Source organism: Diabrotica virgifera, chromosome 8 (genome assembly GCF_917563875.1).
Source record: "Diabrotica virgifera virgifera chromosome 8, PGI_DIABVI_V3a".
NCBI lineage: Eukaryota > Metazoa > Arthropoda > Insecta > Coleoptera > Chrysomelidae > Diabrotica > Diabrotica virgifera.
The window spans coordinates 141630165-141653732 of record NC_065450.1 but is presented as its reverse complement, the minus strand read 5'-3'; the positions used below and the strand labels follow the sequence as shown (position 1 = coordinate 141653732).

The 23568-nt window shown below is 35.1% G+C and overlaps 1 protein-coding gene across 1 annotated transcript in view; it reads left to right on the top strand.

Moving 5' to 3' along the window:
* LOC126889810 (peptide transporter family 1-like) overlaps nucleotides 1-23568 on the top strand; it is a 121220-nt gene that overhangs the window by 42427 nt on the left and 55225 nt on the right. Inside the window, exon 6 of the mRNA XM_050658469.1 lies at nucleotides 1892-2201. Within this exon, the coding sequence (XP_050514426.1) occupies nucleotides 1892-2201 (310 nt within the window). The remainder of the gene's footprint in view (nucleotides 1-1891; nucleotides 2202-23568) is intronic.

The window sequence follows — 23568 nt, the reverse complement described above, 5'->3', positions numbered from 1 at the left end:
GCTTCACTGATACTAATGACCAGACAAGAGAAATCAAGAGGCGAATAGAGATAGCTAGACAATCGTTTGTCAAAATGAAAAAGTTCCTTGGCAGCCGGGACATAAATATAAACTTAAGAACGAGAATGTTAAGGTGCTATATTTTCTCCGTTCTGCTGTACGGCATGGAAGCTTGGACACTGAAAAAGATAAACATCAAAAACATTGAGGCATTCGAGATGTGGTGTTACAGGAGAATGTGGAAGATACCATGGACAGAACGAGAAAACAAAGTTAAGATTGCTGTGATGGTAGTCAACCTCTGATAGGAGACGGTACTGCAAGAAGAAGAATGCTCTGGCTCATAAACTAAAAGAGATAAAAAAAATGCTTCAAATAAAATTTGTTTCTTAACAAAAAACGAAGAAAAAACGTTTACTTAACTTAAATCCAGCAATTAGAACTCAAGATATTGTAAAATTAGTGCACACTGCAAACTGCAAATTGCAAAATAAGTATTTTTCGAAGGTTTGTCGATCGTAACTCGGCTTCTACGCTTGCAAATGGGCCTTAGAAGGTCTCATTTTTAAGCTTAATTAATAGGCTTCCAAAAAAAGTTAAATTACTTTATCTTTATTTGTTTTAAAGATATATCCGTTTGAAATTATAATTTTCTTAAAAAATTGTAGGTACATTAATTTGTTTATAAGGGTTTCATGTAAATTTGAGCTATAAACATTTATACTTTAATTAACAATAATGATAGAAGAACTCAAAAGGAACATTTTGAGCTTTCGAAAATGTAAGTTTATTTTTGGCCAAGATATCGATATTTTAATAGCGCGTTCTGAGGCGCAAGATCGGTTCAAAGTGTAAAGGTTCACGCTCTAACTTCTCGATGCAAATTATAATTTCTATGGATATATACGTTATCTTTATTTTTCATTTTTGAAGATCCTAATAAAATTTTGTCATATAATTCTTATAATTAAATTTTTATATTGTACCTCGTATCACCTTTCATTCTATTTACTTTGTCTTCTATTTTTTGTACTAAATGAGAAAAAAAAACATTAAAACTAATATTTATACTGTTTTACAAATATTTTCTTTCGTGCATGTGCATCGAGATATACCGGGAATCTCAGCTTTCTTTCATCTGCATAAGTTTTTAGAGCAATTTTTTGAGATGCATGGTGGTACTAAATCTGATCTTAAAGGCATTAAAATATCGATATCTTGGCCAAAAATAAACTTACGGACATTTTCATAAGCTCAAATTGTTCCTTTTGGGTTCTTCTATCATTATTTTTAAAGTTAAAGTATTAAAGTATAAATGTTTATAGCTCAAATTTGCTTGAAACCCTTATAAACAAATTAATGTACCTACAATTTTTTAAGAAAATTATAACTTCAAACGGGTATAACTTTAAAACAGATCAAAATAAAGTAATTTAACAAACTTTGTTTGGAAGCCTATTAATAAAACCTTAAAATGAGACCTTTCTAAGGTTTATTTGCATGCGTAGAAGCCGAGTTCCGATCGATAAAGCTTCGAAAAATACTAATTTTGCAATTTGCATTGTGCACTAATTTTACCATATCTTGAGTTCTAATTGCGGGATTTTAATTTAGTAAACGTTTTTTTCTTCGCTTTTTATTAAGAAACAAATTTTATTTCAAACATTTTTTTTATCTTTTTTAATTTATGAGCTAGAGCCTTATTAAATTAATTAAATTGTTTATAACAATGTTTTGACTACTCGGATCGAAATCTACCCTCGAAATTCGTAATCAGCAGCCAAAAATCCATAAGAAACCGTTGAGTTTGTCCATCAGAATTGAAAAGGACACGGTAACCCCTCTGGCGCCTAGACTATGTAATGTATTATAAGTTTTTTTGTGATTTTAGTGTGGAATAAGGAACAAGATGAAGTCCAACGTGAAAAAGGAACATTGGCTCGATCATGCAAAAGAAAGATACGGAGAACAATTAGTAAACGATACTAAGATAGCACTCCATGTTTTAAAACTATTTCTTCCGCTACCAATTTTCTGGGCTCTCTATGATCAACAAGGCTCAGGATGGACTTTGATGGCAGTAAGAATGAATGGAAACGTTGGACTCTTCACAATTTTACCAGATCAGGTGCAACTCGTCAACCCATTGTTGATTTTGATTTTTATTCCAACGTTTACCTACGGCATTTATCCACTTCTAGGTAAATATTATATTGTGTCACGTGTCATAATTAAAAAATATTTTATTTTTCGGTAAATGAACAAGTAATTGGACTTCTTAAGTCCTAGGGTTTCACCCAAAGTAATCGCAAGTAGAACTGGAAGGCGACATTTGAACTCTTCGTGTAAGTTTGCGTCGATTGATATACGATTTTACTAATTTTGAGTCATCTTTATTTACATTCGTATCATACTTTGAGTAGCAACGGAGACAGTAGCAGCAATGGTCACCAAAATAACAAACGAAGAAGTGACTCAAGCGGTTCAAAAAAAAAAAGAAAGGAAAAGCGGTAGGACAAGATGATATTCCTGGGGAAGTATGGAGAGCATTGGGAGAGACAGGAACCAGGTAGCTAGCAGGTTTATTTAATAGAATTATGGAAGTTGGACAAATGCCAGACGAAAGGAGAGGCAGTATACTAGTACCTGTCTACAAAAACAAGGGAGATATACAACAATGTACAAACCACAGGGCTATAAAACTGCTTAGCCACACCATGAAAATATGGGAAAGAGTAATTGATAGACGGATACGTGAAGAGACCGAAATATCCGAGAATCAAGTTGACTTCATGCAGGGCAGATCAACAACAGATGAAATTTTCATTATAAGGCAGTTGATGGAAAAATACAGGAGTAAAAAACAAACGCTCATATGGTATTCATTGATCTTGAGAAAGCATATGATAGAGTTCCTCGAGAGATTCTGTGGTGGGCACTCAATAAGAAAGGAGTCCCTGGTGAATATGTAAAGATTGTGAGGGATATGTATGAGGGAGTAACGACTAGTGTTAGGACAGGTGTGGGAGAGACTGATAAATTTCATGTGAAAGTAGGATTGCACCAAGGCTCGATGCTTAGTCCGTATTTATTCTCATTAGTTTTGGACCAGATAACAGCGAAACTACAGGGTAACATTCTATGGTGCTTAATGTATGCTGATGATGTCGTGTTAGTAGGAAATAGTGAAAGAGGGAACAAAAACTGGAACAGTGGAGACAAGCTCTCGAGGAAAAAGGTTTAAAACTGAGTAGGACAAAGACAGAGTATTTGGAATGCTCATTTAAAGATGGAGTTACTACAAATAAAATGGTATCTTTGGATGGTAAACTGATTGTAAAAGGCAATAGTTTTAAGTACCTGGGATAGGTATTACACAGTAATGGAGAAATAGATGGAGATACATGCAGTCGAATTAGGGCTGGATGGATGAAGTGGAAAGAAGCGAGTGGTGTGCTGTGTGACAAGAAAATACCAATGAAGTTGAAGGGAGAATTCTATAAAACAGCCATAAGGCCGGCTATGATGTATGTAACTGAATGTTGGGCAGTGAAAAGGAAAGAGGAACAGCGAATGCATGTGGCGGAAATGAGAATGCTTAGATGGATGAGTGGAGTGACAAAAAAGGATAAAATTAAAAATGAGTATATTAGGGGAAGTCTAGGTGTGGCACCAATTGATGCCAAAATGAGAGAACATAGGTTGAGATGGTTTGGTCATGTTCAACGGCGAGACGTTAATCACCCAATAAGAAGAATTGCTGAAGTGCAGATTCCTGAAAGGAGTAGGAGAGGAAGACCAAAGAAGACGTGGGGGGAGACGATTAAGCAGGACATGTTGGTAAAGGGGGTTAATATTGATATGACCCAAGATAGAATTATTGTATGGAGAAATGCAATTAGGAAAGCCGACCCCGCATAGGGATAAGGCAAAGAGAATGATGATCATACTTTGAGTGACTTTAAAATGGTACTTACGGTTGCAACTCTAAATCCGAAGTGCGATATCAAATTTCTCATATTTAATATCATCCTTGGGTTATAAGGTTTCATTCGACACCTCATTTTTCATTCCTCATTATTTGTCAGGACGGACAGACAGTCACGAATCCGGAAGTATATATTTGTTCTCGTCTTGCGAAGGTGCGTCGAATAATATATCACTTGTACTATTCCGCTGACTTTAAAACAGTACTTCCGGTCGCATTTCTAAAACCGGAAGTTCTAGGTCAAATTTCTCACCTTTAGTACCATCCTTGGATTATAAGCTTTCTCAGCCTAGTTCAAATTTCACACCTTTACTACCATGTTTGGATTATAAGCTTTCATTCGACACCTCATATGTCATTCTACCTGGTGTAGTGACGGAGGAGTTATATTCATGGTCGGACGGACAGACAGCCTAGGTCAAATTTCTCGCCTTTAGTACCATCCCTTTATTATAGGCTTTCATTAGACACCTCATCTGTCATTCTACCTGGTATAGTGACGGAGGATTTATATTCGCGGTCGGACGGACAGACGGACAGACAGCCTAGGTCAAATTTCTCACCTTTAGTACCATCCTTGGATTACAAGCTTTTATTTGACACCTCATTTGTCATTCTACCTGGTATAATGACGGAGGAGTTGTGTTCACAGACAGACAGACAGACAGACAGACGGACAGACGGACAGACGGACGTGGATAATTCAAAGTTTTCACATTTTTTTCAAAATTGGGTGAAAACAAAAATAGTAAACACTTACTTCCTAAGGTGTAAAATATCTGAAAATACTAGATTTCATTTTATGAAGCTCATCAAACTGTTAGTAATGTTTGGGTGAGTAGACGCCTACTAAGATTAGAGAAAATCCAGTTTTACAGAAAATTCCACACCTATAATTTTGAACCAATCAAAATACGTTATTTTGACAGATCACCATGGCAACGGAGGTATTTTATCGGAAATTTTTTGCTCGTGGGGTACCCAACAGCGAATTATAGTGGAAATTTTTTGACGTTTACAATAACAGAACATTTTTGACAGACTGGTTTTTATTTGTTTACATAATTTAGTTTTGATTCATTTTCTATCACTTGTAGTTACTCAAAACTTATGTAAAATTGAAGAATATACTATTTTCTATCTTGAAATGGTATTCCCATGCAACTACAATGAGTAGAAATTACGAATTTGAAAGCCTAAATAATTGCTGACAAAGCTATGGCGCGCTATTAATCTATTCATGCAGCTTTGGATTTTCAAATGCAAATTTGGTGTGGAATTTTCTTACCGAATACCACGCGAAGTCAAATTAATATCCGGAAATTTTTTTTTGATCATGAATATTTTTAGAAAATTTCCCTCGTCTGTGACTCGGGAAATTTTCAAAATATTCATGATTTTAAAAAAATTTCCGGACATAATTTGACCTCTAGTGGTATTACTAGTGAAAATTCTATACTGGAAAGAAGAAATCCGTCCACCGTCTTGTTTGTTCAATACTGACTAAGACGTATTGGGTCCAGTGCAACTCTGTTATCATGGAGAACGGCTTGCTTAAACGAGTAATGGAAAATAATGATGGTTTCGGGAAGAGAACAAAGTTTGTGGTTCCAAAGAGCCAAATAGCCAAACTACTTTGCCCTTACACGACAATCTATCAGGAGGGCATTTTGTTATAAAGAAAACCCGTCAGAGAATTCGGAAGCGGTTTTATTGGATGAATATTTTCGACGATGTACTCGTAAAGGACTGGTGTAAGACAATTCTTATACTTGTGCACTACCTGCACTAAGAGTAACGGACCTTACCCAAAAAGAAACTGTAAGCCTATATGAGACAATATAATGTTGTAAGTCCGTTTGAAAGAATAGCTTTCGACATTGCTGGACCATTTCCAGAAAGATAAAGTGGTTGCAAATGCATATTGGTCGTGATGGATTACTTCACGAAATGGGTAGAGATCTACGCAATTCCAGAACCTAAAAACCGCCACTATTGCCAATGTATTGAGCAACGAGTACATCAGCCGATTGGGGTGCCTTTAGAGATACATAGCGGCCAAGAAAGGAGTGATATATTTCAGGTAATCTGTGATAGACTAGGAAGAAAACATGAACTACAGTATAATATAATAATATATCATCATCCTCAATCGGATGGAATGGTAGAGCGAATAAATAAGACAGTTGGTAAATATATGGTAAAAATGGTTTTCAATCACCAGCGAGACTGGGACTAGTATCTTTTGTTGTTTGCAATGGCCTACTCATCAGCTGCTGTTAATAAATCAACGGGCCAAACCCTAGCAAAAGTCTTATTTGGACATGAGATGGGACTATCTTGTGAGCTAGAGTTTGGATATCGACTTGGAGAATATGTAGCTGGTGAAGATTATGTGAGCAAACTGCGAAAAAGAATATACGATGTATACTTCTTCTCAGAGGGATCGTTCAGTGCGTCACAGTTTGTCGATTTCTTTCTAAGACATTAAGTTGGAAGTGGCAGAAAAAAAGGTACGTCCGTGATTAAAGCCATTTATAACATTTATTCTAGTTGTTGTTAAATGGCGCTATAATCGAACAAAAAATGATTTATGTATATGAATAATGTATATGTATATACGACTTTAATCTGTAAAATTTATTTATAAGAATATACAAATCAACTTGAGTACAAATCAAGCAACATACGTTTTTATAAATGAAATGAACACATTTGGTAAATACCTGAATAATGGGTAAATACGTAAATCATATCTTTTCCGATTATAGCGCCATCTATCAACAACTGGAATAAATGTTAGAAATGTGTATGTATCACGAACGTAACTTTTTTATCACTTGTGTCGCACTGAGAAAAGCCTTTGAGAAGCACCATACACGAGTTGGTTCGTTTTCATCTCCAGATTTCTAGCGATAGATAAAGAAAAGGTACGATATCAAAGCCAAAAATGGATATTTTAAGAAGAATGAAGTCTGGCTCGTTAATCCAAAAAATCGAAAGGGTTGTTCTCTTAAGTTGTAGTTCTGAGGTCAGTACCTTATTAGGCAGAAAATTAACGATATCATTTAGCGAATAAGCGAGATTCCGAGGGGAAAACCGATGGTAGTGTACACCATCAGTGTAGGAGATCAAGGAGACTACGACGTAGATAAAGAAGTGAAAATAAACCAAGAATAAGACGTATCTGACCTCACGTTTCAGGAATTCCTGGAGTTACCGATCCATCTTTCGAAGGAAGTTTATAGTGCAATCACTGAAGGTGGATATGAGCTACTATTACCTCCAATTTCGTTGAAAGTCCATCGATTTGCATGCAAATTGGTGAGTGGTTAGAGGATATCTCAAGGAACAAAGGTGACGTGGTTCCAACTTGCGCTTGTACCCTGGATGTGGACGCCACCCCTTCCCGAAGGTGAAAATTATTTTATTAAAAATAATCCCATAATTCGGTAGAGGGACAAATTCTAAGCAAAATTTGTTATATAAAGTAATTAAAATACAAAACATTTTAAGTTATTAAAAATCAAAGATTTTAATTTTTCGTAAGAAAAATGCATGTTTTTAACCAATTTCTCATAAATATCTAAAAAACTATAAGTATTTACAAAAAAGTTTCTATCACCAAATTGAAGCTAATAAAAAACGATATAAACGCTAGAAAAACCTTTTAGTATTAACTGAAAGTAATTGAATGTATATTTTTTTCGGTGAGTACCCAAATCTAAGTATTCAAGCTTAACTAACGGGAAAATGATGCATTTTATAACATAAACTTATTAGACATTTGTCAAAGTACATAGAAATATCTATCAAATGAGCCATCGGACAAGTTGATAGCATTAAAATTTATGCTCCAAAAACTTTTCAAAATTTATCTTTTCCAAAAAATGTTATTGTTTTTTTTTTAATAACTCCGTTAATTTTTAGGATATCAGGTTTACCTTAAAACCATTTAAAAGATAATTCCAAGAGAAATTAAACGACGTTAAATTTAATCTTTTAAACCCCTTACTTTTTTAAATATTAAAGGTTAAATTGCTCCGGTTACATGGTTCTCGCAGCAAAATTTAAGCTTTAAACGTATCTATCTCGGTTATTTTACCCTACATAAATAGCAAAAAAGGCAAAATATTCGATATAGGAAAAACTAAAATTTGATTAAATATCATTTTTTACGTATATTGAGTATTGTTGGAGTTATTATAAAAAGAAAATTAAAATACGATATTTTTAAAATGTCTGATTTTCTTACATTAGGTATATCTTTTTTAAAAAATTTGCATTCTAAACCGGTCAAAACTGTTGATATCATTACTTATACTACTATAAAGAAATTCTTGTAAGGATTACTATAAATTTTAATAAGAACCATATGCAGAATGAGATTTGACCACTGTCTTACTCCATCATATTTATTTAAAATTAATATAGCTGATAGTCCACAATGTATTTGTGGACAGTTGGGCAATCTAGAACACAAAATTTTGACCTGTTCTCTTATCTCTAATAAAGTTAATATGTTTTTAAATTCACTGTATTCTTTGACTGATGTCCACCATCCCATTAATTTAAATTATTTATTAACATTAGAAAATAATGAGTTGGTATACCGACTATTGTATAAACATATTTTAGATATTAAGCTTAAATTGTAATTGTAAAATATAGAGTAAGTATTTCTTGTAAATTGTTATATGTTAAAAGAAAAAGAAAAGAAAAGAAAAGAAAAAAAAAGAAAAGAAATATAAAAAAAAATAATAAAATAAAAATAAAAAAAAAATAAAAAAATAATAAAAAAAAAGAAAGAAAAAATATAAAAAAAGATATATAAAAAAAATAGAAAAAAAATATAATAATTAAAAAAATATAAAAAAAATATGTAGATAAAAATGAATGACGAACTTGGACAGTCCATAGTAAAATAGCTTTCGAATGAAGTAGAGGGCTAAAGAAGAATGTTGCAGTTTTTGCTGTGGAACTCTGAGAACATCATTTGGAAAAAAATTAATAAAAATATATATATATATAAAAAATTATTAAAAAAAAATACAAAAATAATTATTTATTAGTAGAATTGTTTATTATATTAGTATTAGTTTTAGGATAAGATACGAAAAAATGACTAATAAATTAAAAAATAGTAAAATTGGCGAATGGATTTAGTGTCCGCAGTCATATAAACCCAAACAAACAACAACAAATCTTTGTGGAAATGCCGTATGTTTTATTTTTCACTTTTTCCTAAAAATTCGAAAATGTTCTCTTATTTTCATCATAACTTGCTTAATTTTGATGCTATTAACTTCTTATGAAGCTCATTTGATACTTATTTTGAAGTTATTTTTTGAATATTTAGATTTGAGTACTCATCGAAAAAAATATATATTCAATTACTCATAACTCACTTTAAATTAACATTAGTTTTGTTCTTTAAATAATGAGTGTATTCAATGTTTTGTTGTCTTCAATTTTGCTAATAACTTTTTTCTAAAGGCTAGTTTTTGAGTTATACGTGACAAACAGTCATTTTTTTTACGAAAAAGTAAAATCTTTAATTTTCAATTACTCTAAAAGTATTGATTTATATTAATAATTTTATATAACAAATTTTGCTTAGAATTTATCCCTATATCGATTTATGGTATTATATTTTATAAGATAATTTTCACCCCCGAGAAGAGGTGGCTTCCAGCCACAAAGTAAAAGCGCAAGTTTGAATCCTGTCAGCTTTGTTCCTTGAGGTGTCCTCTAACTACTCAGCGATTTTTATGAAAACGCACTTATAGTTACTGCGCTATTAATCAAGTTGCAGATTTTCAATGTTAACTAACAGCTTCTGGCAAAGCTTTGAAAGTCTAAGATCCATCACGTTACCTTTTATATCTGGTAACAAAAGGCACTGCCCATGACCAACATACCTACCAAGATGTATGGAAAACCCTACTTCAATTGACGGAGTACGTATTCGAGTCTGATGTGCAAACGTAAGCCATGCGAAAGCTAGAAACCGCCAATTGGATTGGAGGGTTGTCCTAAATATCATCATCAGGGCTTTTCATTCAGGATGGAATTTTTGCCACTCTTACTTAGAGCTCTCTGATTCGCTTATTGCGGTGAATCACTCCGCATTCCACTTGTGCGTTTTCAAAGTTTGTTGTATGACTTGGCTTTCGTTGCAATGTTCTTTCACTCATTTCGATATGTGCACAGTTCTCTCCAGATTCTCACTTCCAGAATTTTAGATATCTCTCATGACCTGGTCCTCCCATCTCTCCTTGGTCTTTCAGTTTCTGGTTTCCATCTGGTGATCTTCTTAATCAGTAGGTCGTTTTTCCTTCTCTCTATCTGTCCCAGCCATCTGAGCCTCTGCGCTTTAATAAATTTAACTATATCTTCTCCCTTCATTATATCTCTTAGTTCATGGTTCATTCTTCTTCTCATTTCTCCGTTCTCCATTCTTATTGGGCCCATAATCCGTTTGAGGATTTTCCTTTCGAATATTCTCAATTTTTCTTTATCTTTTTTCGTGAGGCATATTGTCTCAGCTGCGCACGTAACTACTGGTCTGATTGGAACTCTGTATATTTTCAGTTTTGTATTTCTGTATAAGCAAAATTCCACACGGGTGATAATTTACGGCGGCGTAAGAGCAGTAAACCTGACACGGCATTGGTTCATTGGTTGACTAACGCCTTGTGTTGGGATACACAGCATCTCAGTAAACATCTTCTTCAGACAAACTCTTTAATAATTAATGCCCGTGGTAAAAACAAATATGTTTGTTTTTAAGGCTATGGGTACATAATTCGCAAATATTTTACGTGTATCCCTACTTTTTCTGTCTTTACACGGCAAATTACGTGTAGTAAAATTCACACTGGTGTGGATATGTAAACATTACTAGAATGTCATTCTACTTGAAAATGTCATAATTAATTTAAAGAGATGGCTTTTGAATGTTCTTGGATAACTGTTATTTTTATAATTGCAAATTATTAATTCAGTTAATAAATGTGATAATTTTTTCACTAACTATGTTTTCAGTGATTGTAATAATTTATTTGTACAACAAAAACTAATAATCAATCGAGAAAAGAGGAAAAGTGTTAAAGTGATTTTTTAATATGTTGTTATTTTGGAACGCTTACAATTTTGAACATCTCTAACAACAAAATATCACAGGATATATCTGATGTATTCTCTGCTTGGATCTTCCACAAATAATACACAATAAATAACTTTTTATTAAGTTCACGTCTTAAATCAATTATTTATCAAATACACTATATATCAATAATATTTAATCAATTTCCCAAAATATTCCCGATGCAATGTCAAATATTTAAAATTGTCACTGATTGTCAGTGTCTGACTGACAATAGGGCTTTTCATCGATTGTCATTTGTTTCGAGCTTCTGTCATGTGTCACATAATATTAATATATCTGCGTCATACGTCTTTGGTTTGTATCATGGGTATATACCAATAACGTACGACGTAGATATATTAAAATTATGTGACACATGACAGAAGCTCGAAACAAATGACTGTGAATGAAAAGCCCTATATATGCTGACAATATTATATTCGGTTGAGTGCGTTGTAAGACAAAGACAGATTTGGAAAATATTACCACGGCATTGTGTTCATTTTTTTCAAATCCTGAAAAAACCAATAAATATTTTTGAAAAATTTAAACGCAGAATGAAAGACTAAATTATTACCGAGGGCCGAAAGTCCCTTAGAATAAATAAAAAGTTTATTTTGAATGAGATATTTGAAATTAAAAATCACACTAAATTTTCTCTTAGTTTTTTCACCCCTGTAACTTATTAAAATAAACATTATAGAAGTTCTCAGGGACTTTCGGCCCTCGCTAATAACGTAATCTTTCATTCTGCGTTTAAATTTTTCAAAAATACTTATTAGTTTTCTCAGGATTTGAAAAAAATGAATCCCCATTTGAATAGCATTGCAGCCGAAAATACGTACCGATCCTCTTAATAAATACGATTAACCTAGATTACCACATCGATACATGCTAGTATTTGATACAAGGTCAAGTTGCAATAATATTCAAGGTATGTTTGTTAGCAGTCAGCATTTTTAATCACTCTCACTTTTGCTTACCAAAACATAAAAGAAAACAATAGACCTTTAATTACTCCTTCACGGGGAACAGATAAATCAATGAGTAGTTGAGATTCCAGCGAGTAACATCACATTAAGCAAATAATATACCACCAGCTACTTACCGTTAAATACTCCACGTATAAATAAATGTATTAACAGTGAGAGTTATTTACTACATCAACCCTTATGGTCGGGGGTAACCAACCCCTAATTATCTAAGGTGGATCAGCAGATAGGAATCACCATATGGCGATCCAAGACCAGGGAAGAAAGACTGGAAAGACGTCACAGGACTGGCAGACGAGAAGAGTATGGAGAAAAACGTCAATGTTCTGGCACCTCGACCACCCTAGAACAGTGTGGTGTATAGGAAAACGATGGAGACGTCAGGCCCGAGACGGAGCTGAGGTATGGAAAATGGAATGATATGGAAAATGGAACTTGGTATGGAGATGGAACATCGTGGGACAATGGACAATGCCATGGAACGTGCAGCGAGGACTTTTTGGTGATACGAACACAGACGTTTAAAGTGGTAAGTCCATATTAGCTATTTTTATGGTATTTCCTGATTCGTATAATAATTAAGTATTTATGATATTAGTCCTGATTCGTATAAAGTATAAAGTAATATTAACGTAATTATAATTTAAGATGCACATTACCTTTACAGTTTTACCTATTTTTATTTAATTATTCTATTTCTAATTTCCTTATAATACCAATATTTGCCAATATATACGAATTTTTTTTTAACCCTGATATTAGTTATTATAGGACGCAATGATACAATGTTTATTTGATCTTTATATATTTACCAACATATATTTTATCTTTACTGACTTTTTATCCATTTATTATTTTACCTGCTGATTTTTACTACATTTTTATTGGTCTACTGATTTTTATAGTGATTTATATTGATTGATATAATGATTTTTTTATGGCAATTTACTATATCTTTACTATTTTTGACATATTATTTTTCATACATATATATTTACTATACCTCGTAAGACTGTCAAATTTATGCGTTCGTTACGGGTACAGGAATAAGAAAAATGAATATTACAGGAATAAATGAATTATGAATAAATGAGTAGCAACAAAGTTACTTGGGAAGACTTCATCAAAATAGTTGAGGAGATTACGCAAGAAGTAACAAGACAAAGTAGAAGGGTCTTGAAGAAGAAAGTACCTAAATCTAAGGATATACAAGAAGAAGTAACGACACTGTTAATTAAATTGTATAACAAATTCACACATTTAACGAAGAAAAATTGGGAAGCGCTATCGGACAAACAAAGAGAAGCGTGCAACAAATATTTCGGAAAAATAAGAGACAAAGTTATACGCTCATTTCAAGCTGTAAACTTAAGAACAGTAGTTCCAAGTTCAATACATCAACCAATCGACAAGGAGATAGAGGAAAAACAAAGCGACGAAGAAGTAGAAGAGGAAAAAAGTGACGAGGAGATAGAGGAAAAAATTGACGAGGAAATAAAAGAGGGAAAAAGCGACATAAAACAAGATATAAAAATATTAAACATGGCTCTGACAATCAACGAATTTTTGAATATTGCAAGCAAGGTATTGCCCAACGAGTTTGATGGAAGCGCAGGGAAACTACAACCATTTTTAGACGCATTAGAGTTACTTGGAAAAATAGCAGAAGGACATGAAGAAACAGCGATAACATTAATAAAAACAAGATTGACTAATAAGGCTAGAAACCTGATAACCACAGAGGATACGATCCCACTTATAGCAGCGGCACTGAAGAAGGAATTAAGAGGCGACAATCCGAAAACGATAATAGACAAGTTAGCAAAGAAAAGGCAAGGAAACAAAGATGCAGCAGTGTACGCATCCGAAGTAGCGGAATTAGCGGAACAGTTGAAGGTAGCATACATAGCGGAAGGAATGCCATTGGAGCTAGCGAAAAAATACACAACGGAAACAGTCGTAGCAACAATGAAACGAAATGTTAATACGGATAGAGCTAAGTTAATACTGGAGGCAGGTAATTTCACGACACCGCAAGAAGTAGTATCTAAATTTTTATCGATTGATACGACAGAGGAGAACACACAGGGAAGAGTGTTCAATTATAGGACGAACTATGAAAATAGGAGAGGACAACAGCAATACCGAAGAGGATACCATAACAAATACGACAGAGGAAGAAGAAATAACTTCGGACAACGGAACGAAGGAGAAGAAACAGGAAACCAACGGAATTAATCCAACAGAGGATATAGGCAATTCAACAACCAAACGTACAGAGAGAACCAGAGAGGAAGACGTAACAGAAACGTAAGGCTACTTGAGTTAGAAGACAGCCAAGAGGAACCAGAAAACCAGCAGTTGGGGTTTTGAATGAACGAAACAAGGAAAGTACACAGTCAGAAGTGGAATATAATATTTACAACTTCGACTTAAACCTAACGAATTTTGCACGAATGAAAACAGGAATCCTAGAAAACACAAATACCTTTATCATAGACACAGGAGCTGATATTTCAATATTGAAATGTTCACAAGACTTTATGAAGAAACATGTGAAACCAAACACAAAAGCGAAAATAAAAGGAGTAACTAAAGGAGAATTACAAACAATGGGAGAAGTTGAAACAACGCTAGAAGTAAAAGGATCTCGATTTGAGCATATCTTTCAGTTAGTGGAACCTAGCTTTCCTATTCCAACCGACGGAATCATTGGGAGAGACTTTATTTCAAATTTTCAATGCATACTAGACTACGCTAACCTTAAAATGCACATTAAAGGGGACAACGATTGTTACATTAGTACAAACATTTTGGATAATTTAGATAATGACACGATAATAATACCGCCTAGATGTGAAATTTACAGAGTCGTAAAATTTTTTTCAAACGCTGAAGAATGACAGGATAGTGGAACAACAAGAAATACAACCAGGAATATTCATAGCGAGAGCAATTATTTCAAGTAATAATCCGTACATCAAAATTTTGAACACAACCTACGAAACAGTAAAAGTAGAGACAAACGCAATCAAAACATTAGACATTAAATTATTCAACATATATAGACTGATCAACGACAGCAAGGATAGGAAAAAGGAATTACGGGAATCATTGAAGTTAGACATTCCAGAATACATACGCGATAAGTTAGTATCTTTATGTGAAGATTATTCAGATATATTCGCCCTAAGGCATGACATGCTAACATGTAACAACTTCTACGAGCAGAAACTGAGAGTTAAAGACCAAACTCCGGTATACATTAAAAACTATAGGACACCTCATGCACAAACAGAGGAATTAAACCGACAAGTACAAAAACTGAGAGATCAAGGAATAATAGAACCGTCTACATCAGAATACAACAGCCCAGTAGTGCTGGTACCGAAAAAGGCGATAGATGGAAATAAAGCATGGAGATTATGCATAGATTTTAGACAACTGAACAAGAAAATAGTCACAGACAAATTTCCTTTGCCAAGGATAGACTCGATACTAGATCAACTAGGAAGAGCAAAATGGTTTTCAGTTATAGACTTAATGTCAGGTTTTCACCAGATACCATTAGAAAAATCATCGAGAAAATACACATCGTTTAGCACAGAAAATGGAGCATTTCAATTTACCAGATTACCTTTTGGATTAAATGTAAGCCCAAATAGTTTTTCAAGGATGATGTCAATAGCATTTTCGGGATTAACACCAGATAAAGCATTTCTTTACATGGACGATATAGTAGTGATAGGAATATCCGAAAAACATCACCTAGACAACCTGAAAAAGACATTCGAGACATGTCGAAAATTCAATTTGAAACTTAACCCAGGAAAATGTCAATTTTTTAGAAGAGAAGTAAAATATTTAGGACATGATCTTTCTCAGGAAGGAGTATCACCAGACAAAGCGAAATATGCAACGATTGAACAATACCCGACACCTAAGACAGCGGAAGAAACAAAAAGATTCGTAGCATTTTGTAACTATTATAGACGTTTTATTCAAAATAATTTTGCTGAAATATGCAGACCACTCAACAGATTATCAAGAAAAGGAGTAGAATTTTTTTGGTCAAAAGAATGTGAAAAAGCATTCAATAAGCTTAAATCATCTCTGATGAAGCCACCGATCCTAAAATATCCGGATTTCAATAAACAATTCATACTAACAACAGACGCATCCAACGAGAGTTGTTCAGCAATTTTAAGTCAAGATTATAACGGAATAGACTTACCAATAGCATACGCATCAAGAAGTTTCAATAAAGGAGAATGTAATAAACCTATAATCGTTAAGGAATTACTAGCGATTCATTGTGGAATTAATCATTTCAAATGTTATTTATATGGAGCACCAACATTTTTAGTCAAAGCGGAACATAAACCACTAACACATTTATTCGCAATGAAAGAACCAACTTCGAAACTTACAAGGATCAGATTAGATTTAGAGGAATACGATTTCAAAATAGAGTATATAACAGGGAAAAATAACTACGCAGATAGTCTTTCAAGAATAACATTACATCAACTAAAGAACCTATACATAGACAATACCCATATATTAGCTATAACACGAGCTCAAGCAAGAGAAAAGAAGAAGGAAGCAAGGCAAACGAAGGCAGAAAGTGAACTCGCACTACAGCCTTCTTCTTCTTCAGGTGCCATCTCCGCTACGGAGGTTGGCAATCATCATAGCTATTTTAATTTTTGAGGCAGTAGCTCTAAATAGTTGTTTTGAGCTGCATCCAAACCATTCTCTCAGGTTCTTCAGCCATGAAATTCGTCTTCTGCCGATGCTTCTTCTGCCATCTATCTTTCCCTGCATTATGAGTCGCAGGATGCCATACTTCTCGCCCCGCATCACATGTCCGAGGTACTGTAGTTTTCTTTCTTTAATTGTCAGTTCAACTTCCTTCTCTTTACCTATTCTTCTCAGTACTTCATTGTTCGTAACTCTATCTACCCAGGAAACCCTCATAATTCTTCTATACGTCCACATTTCAAAGGCGTTAAGTCGTCTCATTGTCTCTACATTTAACGTCCATGATTCCAGTCCATAGTATAGTACACTATATACGTAGCATTTTGTTAGGCGTACTTTAAGAGCTAATGTTAAATCTTTACTACATAGGACCTTTTTCATTTTCATAAAATTAGAACGTGCTTTCTCGATTCTGACTTTGATTTCTGCAGTGTAGTCATTATTTTCGGTTATAAGTGTCCCTAGGTAAGTGTACTTTTTTACTCTTTCGATCTGCTGGCCCTCTACTATCAAGATTTCGTTAGTATTATGGTTGTTTTTACTAATTTTCATAAACTTTGTCTTTTTGATATTGAGAGAGAGTCCGTACTCCCTACTACACCTTACTATTTTACTCATGAGTATTTGCAGGTCTTGTAAATTATCGGCTATTATTACTGTATCATCTGCATATCTGATGTTGTTAACTAAGACTCCATTTACTCTTATGCCGACTGTTTCATCTTCCAGAGTTTCTCGCATTACCTCTTCAGAATAAGCGTTAAATAATAGAGGTGATAGTATGCAGCCTTGCCTGACTCCTCTTTTTATTTCCATTTCTTCAGATGTTTCTGTTTCAATTCTTACTATTGCTCGCTGATTGTAATAGAGATGTGTTATTAGTCTTAAATCTCTTTCATCTAGGTTTTTAGTTTTTAGAATTTCCATGAGTCGGTCATGTTTTATTTTATCAAACGCTTTATTGTAGTCTATAAAACAGACGTAAAGAGAACGGTTAACATCCAAACATCTCTGTGTCAGCACGTTGAAGGAGAATAATGCCTCTCTGGTGCCCATTCCATTGCGGAACCCATATTGAGTGTCACTAATATCCAGCTCCAGTTTAGAGTGTACTCTGGCGTGGATAATTTTCAGCAGAATTTTCAAGGTATGTGACATTAAGCTTATGGTTCGGTAGTCACTGCATTCTTTGGCATTCACTTTTTTTGGCAAACACACAAATGCTGATGTCAACATTTCTCTAGGGATGATTCCCGTAGTATAGATAGCGTTGAACAGTTCTACTATTATGTCCAGGTTTTTCTCGTTGACCAACTTTATCAGCTCGCTAGGTAATTCATCTGGACCAGCAGATTTATTGGTTTTCATAGAGTTTATTGCCTGACTAACCTCTGATTTGGATATCTCTGGGCCTACATCTCCGGTTTGGCTATCTACGGATGTACTAGCTTCTCTCTGGTCATGAAATAGTTCCTCGATGTACTCTTTCCATCGTCGTAGTTTTCGTTCTGTCTCTATTATAGTATTTCCGTTTTTGTCGAGCAATATATTTGAGGTTCTTCTATTTCCTATTCCGGCTAGTTCTTTGACTTTTTTATGTAGGTTGAAGTTGTCATATATGTTTTGAAGTTCTTCTATTTCTTTACATTTTTCAGAGAAGTAGGTTTCTTTAGCCTCCCTAATTTTTCTTCTTATTTGGTTTTGAAGCTGTTTATAGCGAGTCTTATTAATTGTTTTGTTTTTTCTTCTTTCATTCATCAACTCTAGAATTTCCTCCGTCATCCATTCTTCTTTCTTACATTTGGTTGTTGTAAGTACTTTCTTACTTGGATCTAATATAGAGGTTTTGAAGAATTGCCACTGTTGTTCTACGTTGCAATTATTTCTTGGGTTTCTATCTAGATTTGTGTTGATTTCATGTTTCAAATTTTCTTTTGTTTCTTCTGACTTAAGTTTCTGTATGTTAAGTTTATTGTTGTTGCGGCTTTTTTGCGTCTTTTTTAGTTGAAGTTGAAACCTAGCAATAAGAAGACTGTGATCAGAAGATACGTCCGCTCCTGGATATGCCTTTACTGCCTGAATTGAGTTTCGATATCTGTGCTTTATTAGGATGTAGTCAATTTGATTTCTGACGATTTTGTTGTCTTTGTCAGCTGGCGATTTCCATGTATAAAGGCGTCGCTTAGGTAATTTAAAGAATGTATTTGCGACTACAACATTATGTTCCTGGCAAAATTCTATTAGGCGATCCCCTCTGTCATTTCGTTCGCCAAGTCCATATGGCCCTACATTAGGGTAGCATTTTCCTTCGCCAATTTTTGCATTGAAATCACCCATGATCACTGTTATGTCTCTAGATGCTGTGAGCTGTAATGTTTTTTGAAGTTCGCTATAAAAGTTCTCTATTTCTTCTTCATTTTTGTCAGCAGTTGGCGCATAAATCTGAATTAGGTTCATTTTTCCATGAGCTGTCAATAATTGCAACATTATAATTCTTTCGGACACCGGAACGAAGCCTGTTACTGATCTCGTTACTTTTTCACTGAGGATCATAGCAACTCCATATCTGTGTTGGGTGTCGCTGCTTCCAGAGTAATAGATTCGCCCATTGTCTGTATTGAGTTCGCCAGAACTGACCCATCTTGTATCGCTTATTCCTAATATATCGATATCTAGTCGCATCATCTCTTGCTGTATATTCCTCAGTTTTCCAGGTTCATACATACTTCTTACATTCCATGTAGCGATTTTGTAGGTGTATTTGTATATATTTAGGGAACAGGGATTTCGCTGACTAACGGCCTGGGAAGCCCTGTCGTTGCTGTTGTTTCTTCCCCTGCCGAATCTTGGCATCCGAGAACCATGATTAGTAGGTCGTTGATTGTCATTTCTGTAAGCCATGACGATTTCTAGGGATACTCCATGAGTCTTTAATGCAGTGGTTTCCCGTTGCCTTCTGCATTCTTATACCGTTGACCATTCTGTAGGGTTCATCCGCCTTCGAGACCGATTTCTCAGTCTCAGGACAAAAGAGTGCCCTGCCACTTACCAACTCATCCGCCCGAAGCCGTTGGTCAGTAAGTGGGGGATTGCTTATACCGGCAATCATTCGGTGAAGAGCAGGTAGGTTGTAGAAAGAAATATAGTGACCCGTCTGCCCTCGGAAACCTAATAGCCATTCGGGGTCGGAAGAAGAAGAGGTAGCCAAGAGAGGCCGATAGGAAAGATTAAAGATATTTCACTCAAGACTAGTTGAAAAAGAGTAAAATGTGAAGGCCCTTATGATCCGCCAGGTGCGTTTCATAAGCGTATGAGTATTAATACACTTTTTGTTCCCGCTCATACTTCGGGGTGTTGGACTACAGGCTGTATGGCTCGTCCAGCACTACAGCCAGAAGCCCCCAAACAGACAGTAAGAAAGGTACTAAATAATTTAGAGGCGCATAGACTACCAATTTTGTCTTTTGGAGCAGAACTAATCTCACCAAGACTGAGCATTAGGGTCAAAAACAAAATAAAGTGCAGCAAGAGCATAGCCACAGGATTCAATCATTTTGATTTAAACCAAATGTTGGCACAGCTTGGTAAGCTGGCGGTAGAGAATGCAGTACGTAAAGTAAAAATATACGTAAACGATATTATTTTTAAAGTGTGCACAATTGAGGAATTTATTAAACAAGGAAACGAAATATTGAAGAATGTAGAAATATACATATGTGAAGTACCAGAAACAATAGAAGATGACAAAGAAAAACACAGGTTAATAGAAGAATATCATAATCATCCGATGTTCGGAGGACACTTAAGGAAAAACAGACTAATAAAGAGGCTAAAAGCAAGATTCAGATGGAAAAATTTGGAAAAAGACGTAAGAAAATACGTTAAACAATGTCATAAATGTCAAATTAACAAACCGAATAGAACACATGTCAAAGAAGACGTGATATCGGACACTTCTTCGAAACCAGAGGACACAGAATACATAGACACGATAGGTCAATTCACTAGAAGCAATGAAAGCAAGGAAGACAAAAAAGAGCGGCAAGAAGAAAATAAGCCCAAAACAACATCACAACACTTTAAAATAGGAGACCTAGTCCTGGTAAAAAGGGAAGAGAATGGTAAGTTTGATAGTCTTTATGTAGGCCCCTTCACACTAACAGAGGTAAATAATGTTAATTGTAAGATCAGATTTTAAAACAATAAAATCAGGGAAATACATAAGAATAGATTATATGCTTACAATCCGAGAACACAGTGAGTGACAAGTGAAACGGGAACAATGTCGATAACGAACATTTTTATTTTTTTTTATTTGATTATTATTTATAGAAAAATAAAAAAAAATGTATATATTGTATTTATTAAAACGCAGTAAGCAGGTGGTGGTACTAATAGAAAAAATTTCTTCCTTTTCCGTAGTCAGAAATTTTTGGAAGGAAAGGAAGATGTTTTGGGATACACAGCATCTCAGTAAACGTCTTCTTCAGACAAACTCTTTAATAATTAAATGCCCGTGGTAAAAACAAATATGTTTGTTTTTAATAAATACGATTAACCTAGATTACCACATCGATACATGCTAGTATTTGATACAAGGTCATGTTGCAATAATATTCAAGGTATGTTTGTTAGCAGTCAGCATTTTTAATCACTCTCACTTTTGCTTACCAAAACATAAAACAAAACAATCGACCTTTAATTATTCCTTCACGGGGAACAGATAAATCAATGAGTAGTTGAGATTCCAGCGAGTAACATCACATTAAGCAAATAATATACCACCAGCTACTTACCGTTAAATACTCCACGTATAAATAAATGTATTAACAGTGAGAGTTATTTACTACATCAACCCTTATGGTCGGGGGTAACCAACCCCTAATTATCTAAGGTGGATCAGAAGATAGGAACCACCATAGCCTATTTCATCTACAATTGGTTCGTAAAATGCCTCGTCAGGTTTACTGCTCTTACGGCGCCGTAAAGTATCACCCGTGTGGCCTTTCGCTAAGTCCTTTGTCCTTCATAAGCCTATGATATCTCCAGTATAGTCTAAGAGCTGGGAGCGGATTTTGTGCGTGATAAGTAATATGGAAAAACTATACGGGGATATGTTGAATTAGTTGTGTACATGACTTTCACCAACGGCCGGAAACCAGAGTTGGGGCCGAGGGTAGTTATAAGGAGTCAAAGTCGCGGATTTTATTATTTTTTTTATGACGCTGATGATCGAGCTGGTGCACCAAAAGTTGGGAATAAGTAGGTCATAACGTACCTAAGTAAAATCTCTAGGGGTTCAACGCTGCGTGGTCGACAAAGGGGTGGGGGTAGGGGTGAATATAAAAAATATAACGGGTTTTTTGCGACGTTCGTGATTGAGATAGTGCACCAAAATTTGGGTATAAGTAGACCATGACATAAATTATTAAAATCCCCAGAGCCGGAAACCAGAGTGGGGAAGGAAGGTAGTTATAAGGGATCAAAATTCCGTTTTTTATCATTTTTTTTGTGACGCTCATGATCGGGATAGCGCGTCAAAATTTGGGAATAAGTAGGTCATGACGTAACTAAGTAAAATCTCCAGGAGTGGAACGCTGCGTGGTCGACAAAGGGGTGGGGCAGGGGTGAATATAAAAAAATGTAAGGGGTTTTTTGCGACGTTCGTGATTGAGATAGTGCACTAAAACTTGGAAATAAGTAGACCATGACATAACTAAGTAATGTCCCCAGAGGCGGAAACCAGAGTGGCGGACGAGGGTAGTTATAAGGGGTGAAAGTCGCGGTTTTTATTATTTTTTTTGTGGCGCTCATGATGGAGATAGTGCACCAAAATTTGGGAGTAAGTAGGTTATGACGTAACTAAATAAAATCTTCAGGGGCGGAACGCTGCTTGGGGTACAAAGGGGTGGTAGGCAGGGGTGAGTATAAAAATATATGGGGGTTTTTTTGCCGTTCGTGATCGACATAATGCACCAAAATTTGGGAATAAGTAGATCATGACATTACTAAGTAAAATCACCAGGGGCGGAACGCTGCGTTGGGGACAAACGTTGTGCCGGGTCACAAAAAAAATAATACACACTGCGAATTTGACCCCTTAAAACTACCCTCATCCCCAACTCTGGTTTCCGGCTCTGGGGATTTTACTTAGCTAAGTCATGGTCTACTTATTCCCAAATTTTGGTGCACTATCTCAATCTAGCACGTCGCAAAAAACCCCTTATATTTTTTATATTCACACCTACCCCCACCCCTTTATCGGCCACGCAGCGTTCCACCCCTGGAGACTGTACTTAGTTACCTCATGACCTACTTATTCCCAAATTTTGGTGCACTATCTCGATCATGTGCGTCACAAAAAAAAATAATAGAACGGCGATTTTGACCCCTTATAACTACCTTCATGCCCAACTCTGGTTTCCGGCTCTGAGGATTTTACTTAGTTATGTCATGGTCTACATATTCCCAAATTTTGGTGCACTCTGTCAATCACGAACGTCGCAAAAACCCCTTTTATTTTTTGTATTCACCCCTGCCCCACCCCTTTGTCGGCCACGCAGAGTGTCACCCCTGGATATTTTACTTAGCTACGTCATGACCTACTTATTCCCAAATTTTGGTGCACTCTCTAGATCAAGATCGTCACAAAAAAAAATAACAAAAACGGCGAC